Genomic DNA, 13,303 nt, shown 5'->3' with positions numbered 1-13,303 from the left:
TCCCATCTAACTAGAGATAAAGAATACAACAGATAAAGTTAAGTCGGCCTCATATCTTGTCTTTCATCTAGAAATTGCCAATGAGGGTCGGTTGAAAACAAAACTTTACGACAAGAGATGATTTCAGCTTTCCAATTGTAAACTTGCCATTTCTAAGTAGCAACATTCAAGCAGCACCTGCATACGGGGTATATATCTCTCAATTGATATGAAATTCCTGTGCTTGGATTTCCTAGATAGAGGGTTGCTGTTCACAAGGAAGGCAAGCTATTAAACCAAGTGTTCAAAATGGTGAAGTTGAAATCATCCCTTCATAAATTTTACGGACACCATCACCAGTTGGTTGACCGTTATGGAATAACTGTTTCACAGATGATATCAGATATGTTTCTCAATTCCTAACTACAATCTCCTTCACTCTCATGAATGTGACCTACCGATATAGACTTTTTACCGGATTTGTTATAACATGAGCAACATGTGGAGCAGGATTTGCTTACCTTTCCAGAGCCCCTGAGGTAATCCCTAGTTTTTGGTGCGGTTCATGTTGCTTATTCTTTAGTCTTATATGTTGTGTTATGTGTACTTTTTTTTGTCTGTTTGTCTTTTTCATTTTTAGCCATAGTGTTGTTAGTTAATTTTCGATTTATGAGTTTGAATGCCCCTCTGGTATCTTTCGTCCCTCTTGTACATTCCTATTTATTGAATAGACAAAATTGCGATCAAATATATAACATTCTATTTTAAATAAAAAAAACACCAAAAGACAAACTAAAACCTACACATTATCTTAACTTATAATTCAAAATGTGTACTAGTACCTTTAAGACCCACTTTTAACATCTGGATAGTAGTGCAATGCGTCAGTCAGTTATTTTGATAGGCCACATTCCCGACGTTGTTCATTCATTTATACTACATTTCTGTTGATGGATGTATATTGTTGCAAATACGAAAATAACCGAAGTACAAATCTGATAAGTATAACTTATTTTAATGACAATGTTTGCAAAAAGTTTGATTTCAACTGCGTGTTTTTCTTTCACTTTTAGTTAATCATTTATCCATTGCTTCAATTAAACTGTGCAGTTCCTGTTTTGCATATAATGTCAATTAGCCGGAAGTAAAAGATTGGTGTTTGATTATATTCCTACATTTCAAACAAATTTAACTGTATTCAGAATTGTATTGGATATGACATTACATTGTGTATTGCTTTCGCAAAATTGAGAATGAAATGAGAAATGTGTCAAATAGATAACAACCCGACCCGCGGCAGAGAGCGGCTACCAATGGGTCGTCACACAACTCTCACGTGACAGCGAGACAATCTAGCACGCGGAGGCACGGGGCTTCAGTTGGCCCTTACATAAAAATTTGTACTAGTTCAGTGAAAATGAATATCCAACTAAACTCAAAAACATAAAAATATTTTTTTTATTTTTTTTAAATGTTGAAGATTGACAATGACAAATGCTCCTTATTTGGGACAGGCGCAAAAAAAAACGTTACGACCATCATATCATCATAAACTATACGAGAAGAACATAACCTGCATCTTGCCAACAACTGGCATTGTAATAAATATGTTTATTTCCGATGCAAAGAAGCTATGAGTGACATACTAGTATATTAATTTTAAAATATGCCATCTTAATGACCTGACACCAATATCTTAACTTATCCTTCCTAAATAAGTCTGTTTAAAGGTTTGGTATACTTTTCAGGTGAAAGACGACATACGTGTGCTTTGTTTAGAGTATTACCAAAGATTGGATGTGAAATACCTAAATTTTTAAGATGTCTGTGTGTTGATTAATAATCAAGAATGATGTCCTTGTGTCGATAATAAAATTATGTAAATTGATTGTTTAACAAGTTTATCCTATCGAAAACCCTTGTGTAATATTTTTTCAGTTATACAGAGATTTCTATAATTAAAATTCTTAAGGGTTCCGCGGAACCCAGTGTCTCGCCTACTTTTGCTGGAACTCCCAGGCTCAACAAAAATGAAGTAAACAATCAATAAAAATATTCCTCTTGGTACATGTACTATCTTTTGATTGTAAGAAGCTTCTGTCCAAATTTGGTAAAAATTTCAGGATAGTTTATGAATCGAATAAATGTTTTAAAACTTTAACTGCAGACTGTATGTAATGTTAACTGGAAGAAAAACTTAGTAAAATACAGATACACAGGTACCAAATATTAACAAAATTTCCTTTCTAGATACTAGCTTTTGATCATAAACAAGCTTCTGTCCAAGTTTGGTACAAATTTGAATTAGTATAAGAAAGTCATTGAATTATTTTTAAAAAATTAACCACAGAGTGAATGTGTTGTTTCCTGGCAGAAAACCTAAGTCCATTTAAAAGTATAATACGGAAAAAATGAATTAATTTTTTTACAAAATTTACTTCTGGATACTATCTTTTGATCATAAACAAGCTTCTGTCCAAGTTTGGAAGAAATCCAGTAAAGAAAAATATATAAATTTTAAAAACTTTAATCACAGAGTAAATGTAATGTTTACCAGCAGAAAAACTAAGTCAATTTATAAATAAAATACAGAAAAAATGGAATTTTATTTTTACAAAATTTGCTTCTGGATACTGTCTTATGATCATAAACAAGCTTCTGTCCAAGTTTGGTAGAAATCTAGTATAGTTTAAGAAAGATGTTCAAATTTTAAAAACTTTAACCACAGAGTGAATGTTATGTTTCCCCGCAGAAAAACTAAGTCCATTTATAAATAAAATACAGAAAAAATGGAATTTTATTTTTACAAAATTTGCTTCTGGATACTATCTTATGATCATAAACAAGCTTCTGTCAAAGTTTGGTAGAAATCCAGTAGAGTTTAAGAAAGTTATCAAATTTTCAAAAACTTTAACCACAGAGTGAATATTTGTGGACGCCGCCGCCGAAGACAACACGGACGACGACGGAATGTAGGATCGCTTAGTCTCGCTTTTTCGACTAAAGTCAAAGGCTCGACAAAAATCAAATGTGTTGTTACTTACATGAGTGAATAGAACAAATTGAAACACCCAAGGATGGCGAAAAGTGAAAGCCACTATCTTAAAATGGATAATAAACAATAGAAAATGAAAACAATAAATTTTTTTCGTAAATTATGTTATTGTTAAAGTTACTACACATGCAGAAGAATATTTTTTTTTCAGTGTGCATACTAAAGTCTTCATTATTGAGAGCCATCTAAACCACCCCGTATAACCCCGATACAAATGAATCCGGACGTTGACGCGTTCGAAGCGATAATCAAGACAAGATTTAGGATGACAACAATTTCGAATGCCTCTCTAGAACTTATATGAGTATATATAAATATGTCAATGTGAATGTTGGTTTATTTATCCAATTATACAATTGTTGTAAGTTTTAGATATTGCAAACGCCATTTGATAAAACTTCTAGATGCAAAACGCACAGACATGGTGCAATTTCATATGTTTTATGCTGAATATCTTTTCTTGCATACACCTTTGCGTATCAATACTTTAAGCAATAATTAATAACTATACGTTGAATTACTACGTGCCTACAAATGTTGTCTAGAACTAAGAGGAAAGGAAATATCATGCATAATAAATTTTCTCTAACTGTATTGTTCGTTCATCCAAATGTGTCGCGTTCGTTGTGCGTTTTTAAATGATCACGGTAAAGTTCGTTAACAAAAACCGACACAAATCACTTTCTTTTTAAGGTATTCGAGATGAAGTCAGCGACCGTTTTTCTGTATTTTATTGGAAATGTTTATCTGTTAACCTAGTCGAAGTATTTGAACTTAAAATATCAGTCATCCAAAGCCGAAATTGCAATGTTTAACCAGACTATATCAGATAGGAATGTTTCTATTTGAAATTAGGACTTTCAACGTTATTCCACATGAAATAAACAGATAATACATATATTCCAGAGGAAAGAAATTTTCAAGAAGTATAGTAGACAATAAAACTTAAAATGACTTACTTTTCACAATTTGAGGCTATTTCAAATGCTGATGTTGGTCTAAATCCACCTAGACGAAAGCAGATATAGGAGCTCGTTGAACTTAGATTGCCGAATGCCTTAGATGGCATGCCAACTGATTTATTTTTTCTATTTCTTTTGTTACATATAAAGCTTTGTAGATGTGGTGTGATGGCCAGTAAGACAACCTTCCACCAAAGTTTAAATATGAAGTGGGTGTATAAAGCAATCAGTATAGTCAAATATACAACATTTAACAATGATGAAACCCTATACCATATAGTCGGCTTAAAACGGCCTTGATATAAAATAAAATGTGAAAAAAATAAAACTAGAAAACTAACTGTTATATATTTATAACTTATGAATTATGTCGTAAAGAAGAAAAAAATGACAGATCTATGTAACCAATGTACTACAGAATCGAGCCCCGAACCCTCTCGTTAACCTGGAGTACTAGTGTAACAGCACATCATGATAAAAAGAAAGATGTACAGTTGCAATTGGCTCAACTTAAAATGTCGGTACAAGGCACAAAAAACATATACATAAAATATCGTCAAAGGAGCAATTGTAGTAACTGATAGTTATTTCAAAGCAAAGCAAATTACAACTAAGAGGTATATCATGTATCTTAAGTATTAGTCAGTATATATCCAACAGTTTTAGGTAATGTTTTAAAAACTATGAGGTACGAGAAACATTAAATTTCGAATATTTAAAAATACCAAGCACGTTTTATCATCGATATCATCGTGCGTTTTTTTATGTTCCTTACTATCTAAACTAAAGTGTTACAAGGTGTGCTCGATTCGAAAGCGTCAACGTCGGGTTTCATCTGTATCGGAGTTATACAGGGTGTACTTGTAAGATTTAGAAATAGCTGCCATGACCTTGAAATTGATAGAGGAGACAAATTGGTATAACATCTGAAAACCGAAAGTATCAGCTTTGTACCATCCGATGAAATATATTTTCTTTTAATATGTCCTATTCAGTAAGAAACAGTCGAGGTCGTAACATCTTTATTATTGAAATTGTCAACTCAAAATTAGCTTTCATCTAAATGTAATGACATTTATTTGTTAATCTAAACTTATCTATTTTTTGCACTCCTTTTTGAAAATAAACTCATCATAGATACCAGGATCAATATTTTCCATTTACGCCAGATACACCGTTCGTCACAAAAGACTCATCAGTGATGTCGAATTCAAAAAAGTTTAAAAGGCCAAATAAAGTACGAAGTGGAGGAGCATTGAGGACCAAAATCCCTAAAGGTTTTGCCAAATACAGCTAAGGTAATTAGTTTTTCAGAAATTCAAAGACGTGAGAAAATTCTAGAAAATATCGATGTAGTTTGGACAATACCAAAAATCAAACAAATCTACCAAGAGTTCTCTTATATACTTATAGGTCTATTAATTGATTATGAAGACGTATTTTCTCCTGGTCACAATGGCTTCAAAAGACTTAATGTTTTTTTGTAAACGTACTTCAATTACTCTTATCGTTATCCTTTACTGTGCTTCATTTTGTAAAAGTTCATTTGATGATATAGATCAAATTCTAAGGACATTGATTGGTTGATAAAAATGTTTCCACTTATCTTAAAACTTTATTTTTTTCCGGTTTTATAGAAGTACTTGAAGTGTACTTAATATTTATAACAATTTTATTATAGAATTAGGGGAGTGTCTCTCTGGATTATCAACATGTTTGATTGATAATAGTATATTTTCCTGTGTCATATTAGTCAACAAGCCCCGGCAATTTTGTTTTAGATATATTGATTGTTACTTGAAAGCGTCTGGATGATAATAATAAGGTAAGTGTCTGAAGTAATGTAAAATAAACTGATAAAACCCTATTATAAGATCACTGAAGTTCGATTCTTGGTATAAATAACAAGTAAAATCACAAAAATACTAAACTCCGAGAAAATTCAAAACGGAAAGTCCCAAATCAAATGGCAAAATCAAATGATTAAACACATCAAACAAATGGACAACAACTGTCATATTCCTGACTTGGTACATGCATTTTCAAATGTAGATAGTGGTGGATTGAACCTGGTTTTATAGCGCTAAACCTATCACTGGCATGGCAGTCATCATAGATACAAATTTAAGATTGCAATTCTATATTTTTGCGTCGGACGCGTATTTTGTCTACTAAATAAAGGCAGCAGTAGAATCCCGCTGTTCGAAATTCATAAATCGATTGAGAGAAAAAAAAATCCGGGTTACACGTTTGTCTACTAAATAACGGCAGCAGTAGTATCCCGCTGTTCGAAATTCATAAATCGATTGAGAGAAAAAAAATCCGGGTTACACGTTTGTCTACTAAATAACGGCAGCAGTAGTATCCCGCTGTTCGAAATTCATAAATTGATTGAGAAAAAAAATCCGGCTTACAAACTAAAACTGAATGGAAAACATCAAATATAACAGGAGAACTACGGCATAACAGAAACACAACACTAAAATGTAACACACACACAGAAACGAAATATAATATAACAATGGCCATTTTCCTGACTTGGTACACACTAAAGACTCATCCTTCAGGCTCGAATAAAAAAAAATAACAGCATTGAGGACCAAAAGTTTTGCCAAATACAGCTTAGGTAATCTTAGGTATATCTTCTAATATTTAGGTATAAAGATGAATTTCCTTCTTTGAAAATTAAAAAAATCGTCAAATTACTAACTAATTGAATCTTCAGATTACATGTAATTAAAAAATACTTATTATTCATAAGCATATTAAAAAAACGTCATGCGACTTCTATTGAAGCAAAAACTATCCCTACCTTACCCAATGAAAAAAAATGTTTCAGATACAACATTTAACATTTACATTAGCCATCAAAATCTATCCACTATGCAATTTTAATGGCTTTCCAGGAAATCAACTTTTTGAAGCCTTTTATTCATGCCTCGTAATAGCTTGTATTGTCATCAAATTAAATTTCTGAAATTAAATGTATCGGCATTGGTTTTCTTACTAGAATATTCCCCAAAATTATGCTTGGTATGATTGAATTTTTGAAAGAAGAAAAAATGCAAAAATGCGTTTTTTAATTTTAAACAAATTAAGTGATCTAGCAGGCCTCCAGATTTTTTCTTTGAAAATTTAGTGTTCATCCTAATAACTGGTTTGGCAACAACATAATAATTTCAAGTTTATTTACAATTTACACAGTGCGTTTTAATGAACACATGTTCCCATGGTTTAGGACTTTCTTCGTTATAGGTTAAAAAATACAGGCAAAGTTTTAGATGTTTATGTGGTGTCCTATAATATGACTTTAGTGGAATCTTAATAGATTTACAGATACCATTCTTTCGAAGACATTTAATTTATCTGTTTATTTTTTAGCAAGTGTAGATATAGACTATTGTTGTTAGATGAGCGATTTTTTTAATGACTTGTGAAGGGATTAATTCTGCAGAGTGACTGCAAATATAAAAGTATCTTATATATTTTTTTTTAATTACAGTAAAAGTGAAATATCAAAAATACCGAGTTCCGAGGAAAATTTTAAACGGAATGAACCAAGTCAGGAATATGACAGTTTTGGTTATTCGTTTGATGCCTTTGAGCTTTTGATTTTGAGTTTTTCCTCGGCGTTCAGTATTTATGTGATTTTACTTTTTCCCTACGCTAATAGCAAAACCAAAAGCTCAAACACACCAATCAAATGGATACACAGCTTTGTATCTATAATCTACATCTGTATAAATAATTTTACTTGGTTCTCTGTACGGCCTTTTAGCACCATGATGATATATGTTTAAATGTATTATATGTGCAAGTGTGCTGCTTTTACATTTATGAATACAGTAGGAATACAGTACTATTTCAAAATCTCGTGGTGTTTCATTTATTGAAAATACTACAAGCTGACATAAATGTAGGTGCATATTTGACCTTAAAAATATTTTGTACATTTCCTTTTTCTTGTAAAATATTGATAAATCATAACTGTGACTAACATATCAGTAGTTCAGAACAAACAAACAACTTCAAGATGCATGGCAAGCCTGATTTATTGTTATAGTGAGTTTTAGCTTACGTCAATCATTTCAACAAATACGCTGACAATGAAGCTATAATTTCAGTAGTTCAATTTAAAGTTTTAACATATTTATTTATAGTGGAGTAGGAAACAAGCTAATGGAACTGATATTAATCCCTTTCCACTTTGCTGGTGCGAGTGCTGCCTTGTAGCGACATTAGCCTGCTCTTTTCTGAAATCTACAAGGATGTCTTTTACCTTGATATGGTTATATTTATAAATTTACTGTTTACAAATTATTAATTTTTTGAAATGCTAAGGCTTTTCTACCTCAGACATAGATTACCTTAGCTGTATTTGGCAAAACTTTTAGGAATTTTGGTTCTCAATGCTCTTCAACTTCGTAATTTATTTGGAATTTTAAACTTTTTTGGATTCGAGTGTCCCTGATGAGTCTTTTATAGACGAAACGCGAGTTTGGCGTATATACTAAATTTAGTCCTGGTATCTATGATGAGTTTATTTACGCGCAAGAGATATGGCTCTCTAAACAGGTCAGCCATTTGTCGTCCACTTCCGACGGGCTATCATCGTTTCCTTAAGACCACACTCGCAAATGGTGTCAAGGGAGAGCCGAAAATTCAGTCCCTGAAATTTTCACCCCGTAACGGCAATCGAAATTGGAACCTTTGTGTTAGTAGTCCGATGCACTAACCACTACACCACGGCTCTTTTTTCAGTAGCGATGTAAAACTTTGATAGACTAGAAACAGCAATTATGCAGAACTTTGAAAGATCACAATTCTGAATATTTCATAAACTGTAACATTTTTAAAAAGGAAAGGCTGAACTCAATCATAAGGAAGCTACCATTTGATTTTATGGGAAGGGGGAGGGGAGGGACTAGGATGAAACATTTTGTCCTGCGTTTTCATTAGTTAAAGGTCTTAATGAAATATTATTTCTCTCGACAATATGCGTGTATGTGACATATTCAAGTTATATGGATACCATTTATAGCGTTGCTCCATGATATTTGAGAACAAAAAAAATACTGTATTTTGTGCATGTTAAATTTAAAAGAAATGAGATATAGAAATTGTCATTTTGTGAAATATACTCAGGTATCATGTTATCCCTGCTTTCTTCTTAAGTCCCAATTAGGTTTTCGAAAAGAGGGACGAAAGATACCAAGGGTATCGAAACTTTAGGCATTTTGTTTTCCCGTTATGTTTGATACGTAATTTTTCACTGTTTGAAGTTTACTATCTAAACTAAAACCAGCTCTGTTCATAACTGTTCAACAAATGGAAGTTTTTAACGACCTTGACTGGCTATACAGCCCTTCCACTGTTGGTAAGTTTCTTTGAAATAAGATATGTCGTCGTCCATTGCATTCAAGCTAGACAATATTTTTTTAAACATATAGGTCCCGTTCTAACAATTCTGTTGTTGCAATGTCGGTAATCTGTAATTGCAAAACAATTTTAAGAATGTATTGGTTTCTACTAAAAAAAAACAATTGGTGACCAATTCTTTTTTCGATTTGAATATGAATATTTATATAAGAATATGTAAAATTCAATAATTTAAATCATTTAGCAAACATGATCTTTTCTTATATAGGCTTTCTATAATACTGTTTAGCTTAGTCAATGATACTCTAATACATAGAAAAATTAGCAAAACGTGAAAGTCATAATATCAAATGGTAAATTTACACCAATACACAATAAAGGTATTTTATTTGAAAGAATTGATTTAGACAACACTTAAATGATTTTTGCTCCTGTTTTTTTTTTTTTACATTTCTAAAGTCGCACGTAGAGACACTTTTTTACACTGTTTTTTTTTAAGAATAATGCTCATCAGACGTAAAACGACCTTTTCCCCACACTGATCACAATTATTATATAGATATAAGAATGTGTGGTGCGAGTGTCAATGATACAACTCTCAATCCAAGTCACAATATGTAAACGTAAACCATTATAGGTCAAATTATGTGTGTTTCCATGATAATTTTATGGAATATTTATCTAACCTTAGATTCATTTCATTTTTAGGCACATTATCCGTAAATATGGAAAACCTTTCATTGCGATTATATAATTTCCTAAGTGACAAGCTTGGATCCGACGATACAGTGAGAACAAGACGAACGTATTATATAACACACAATTATTTGAGCAAAACGAAAACACACGCACCGTTCATTTGTGGAAGTAAAGGAGAAGGTCTTCGCATGAAAGGCAGTGACACAGATACAATTGTCTTGATTAAAGATATGCACATTGTTGAACAACCTAACAATAAAGATGGTTCTAACACATTTGTAATGAGGTCTTCTGATACCAGACCAGGCTTTGCACAGTTAGAGCTGTGTAGTAGTTTCACATATTCAGATGCTTGGTTAAAGAAAATCAAACATAAATTCTTTCTTTCTAGTAGTACAATGATGCAGGAGTTACTTTATGTTAACAAAGATTATAGTGCATGTAACATTACTAATCTACATGGGCCGTGTATGTCTACAAGTAATGAAACACAAGACTTTACTGTGGGGATAAAGTGCAAATCATTCATTAAACAAGCACAGGAATGGATAGGAAGAAAACGACATTGGCCAACAGAAGTAATAAAAAAGATAATTATTGATAGTGGGGTCTGGTTTGTCCCAATAGGCTACAAGCTGTCGCCAAATGAAGATATAGAATGGCGAGCCGCATTTACGGTCGCTGAAGTACTTCTTGTGTTTTCTTTTACCCATACCCAACTTATGGTTTATGCTCTTTTAAAAATAACATTGAAAGACTTAATTGAAAACAATTGCCAATTCAAAGAGCTTCTATGTTCTTATTTTTTAAAGACCGTTGTTTTCTGGATTTCAGAAGAAATTGGGGTCACAGAATGGGCACCGCATAACTTTATGAATTGCTTTCTAGAATGCCTTAAACGACTGGAATACTATGTTAAATATGATATCTTGCCGCATTATTTCATAACAGAAAGGAATATGCTTGAACATAGAATCACTTTACCTGAGTGGATGAATTTGAAAACAACAATAGTTCGGTTGTATAAAAAATACCCTGCATGTTTTGCTTCGTCAAGTTTTATGTCTGTCTTCTTCCTTGTGCCTCTATATGTAAGTGTATCCCAAAACATTTTGCCTGCATTACGTGAAACTGACATGGTTGACTGTGCCAAATGTTCCGCCAATATTTCCAGTCTTAATGAAGTAAGAATTATGCTTTTAGATGGTCAGGCTATCCTGACATACATACTTACGCCCATGCAGGTATTGGTTAATAGTTTTGAGCTACTCAAACAAAAACCCGACCGGTTTATATTCAAGAGTTTATTCAGTACGATATGTCGCGGCGTTGGTACCCGTTTTACCTCTGACGATGTGACTGGTGGTGGTAATAAACTACATTATCAAAAACTGAAAGAGATATTACCATTTGTTATCCTAGGAGTACGAAGCGATGCCGTATCAGGCTGGAACGTTTTAGCTACATTCTATTATTGCATAGGTAGATATTCAGTTTCACTTAAAATCACTGACTACGTATTATACAAGATAAAGGAAGCGAAACAAGAGAAACTGTATTACAGTGAGGATAAGTTTACCGTCGACTATTTACCAAGGGGATGTCATACTATTGACTTGAGCGATATACACATAGCTAATTCAATGGAGCCGAACGATTTTTATCGTGGCTCGTTTTTAATTCCTGATGAAATGAAACCAGAAGTAGAATACAAGAGATATATTCAGAAACCTCCGATTGTGTACACATTTTTTATACGTTTTATGTGTTTACTAAAGTTAGAGCAGACTCAAAAATGTTCACAGTCATTAAGTGATCTAAAAACATTAATTGAAACCAATAACTATATTGGTACTCATGTTATGAAAGCAGAATGTTACACCCTTCTTGGTATTGCATACCATCTTATTGGTGATTTGGTGGAAGCAGAAAATTACCACAAAAAAGCTTTAGTATCAGATTATTCAAGGCAATTTAGCTATGTGAAAAAGCTACAAAAAATACGTAGACAATATGAAATGGGAACGAAAGCCATGAACAATTATTGTCAAACATCTATTCAAGATCCTTTGATTATTTTTGAAGAATATCTGAAGTCCTTATGTGATTAATTTTTTAATGGAACAATACTCACTTTATGTCAGATATCTAAGAAAATTTGGTTTTTGACGATGTTTTATCAGACGGAATCAACCAATGTACTCATACATTTAAAGGATGTATACTCAACAATGGTTGGATGTCCAGCAGTTTTAATATGTTTCACAGAATTCGACAAAATTGTTAAATTTCTTCTTAAGGTTGCATTTTTGTAAATATTGACAATGCAATTTCCCATAGGAACTCCTTTTACGGCTAAAACTGTACTACTTTTACTATGAAGTTTTGAAAAAAGTCTTATCCTAGAATTGAAAGTTCATTTGCACCACAATTTTTTCAAAGGTCAAAATATAGGACTGTGCGGTATATTTTCAACGTTTATATGCCCTGAACTTACACTAATTTTCTTAACTACCGCTACCTCGAATGAAAGGTTACCACAGATTTCAATGTAAACAATATGCACGTGTTTATTTACTGGTAACAATCCCAAGTTCTGTCTCTGCGATATGGAACACAGAGAGCATAACTGGGAAACAGTATGTAAACACAATTAATTTTCTGTGAATATTCAATTTCTCCCCAAAAGAGGAGGGTTTTCAGAAACAGCTGTATTTACAAAGTGCAACCTATAGTCTTGGTTTTGGTAGTTGACATTATGGAAATTAAATTAAGACTAAATGATAACCTAAAATGTTTAGAGGTGAAATTAAGTGGTAAAGACTGCTCACTACAAATATGCTAACATGCAGATGATGCAACTCTTAAATCACCAAAAGATGTTAGTTTAGCAATGAATATAATTAAAACCTTTGGTAGCCTCTCAGAATTACAATTAAACAGAATTATTTTGGTTGAGGAAACTTACACATAGTAGAGACAAATTGGAAAACAGATAACATTAAAAGTCTTGGCTTTTACTTTGGTTATAACAGCCAAGACTCAAAAAATGAAAACTGGTAGATTGGTTAAAAAAAATATGAACAAATAATTTCAAACTGAATGAAAAAAAAACTTATCATGAATAGGTAAAATAATAGGATTAAAATCATTAATTCTTCCAAATTTAACTTATATTGCATCAAACATGTACAAACCAAAAGAACTAATACAATATTTAAAACTCTTA

At 32.3% G+C, this 13,303-nt stretch overlaps 1 protein-coding gene across 1 annotated transcript; it reads left to right on the top strand.

Annotated features, from left to right (window-relative positions):
- The first annotated feature begins 5,644 nt into the window (after positions 1–5,644).
- LOC134683118 (uncharacterized) lies at positions 5,645–13,303 on the top strand. Its single transcript, XM_063542234.1, has 2 exons — positions 5,645–5,821; positions 10,084–13,303. The coding sequence occupies exon 2, from the start codon at positions 10,101–10,103 to the stop codon at positions 12,183–12,185; it is 2,085 nt and encodes a 694-aa protein (XP_063398304.1). The 5' UTR covers positions 5,645–5,821; positions 10,084–10,100; the 3' UTR covers positions 12,186–13,303.

This window comes from Mytilus trossulus, chromosome 9 (genome assembly GCF_036588685.1).
Source record: "Mytilus trossulus isolate FHL-02 chromosome 9, PNRI_Mtr1.1.1.hap1, whole genome shotgun sequence".
Classification (NCBI taxonomy): domain Eukaryota; kingdom Metazoa; phylum Mollusca; class Bivalvia; order Mytilida; family Mytilidae; genus Mytilus; species Mytilus trossulus.
The sequence above is the reverse complement of the archived record's forward strand: the minus strand, read 5'-3'. Positions and strand labels throughout refer to the sequence as shown.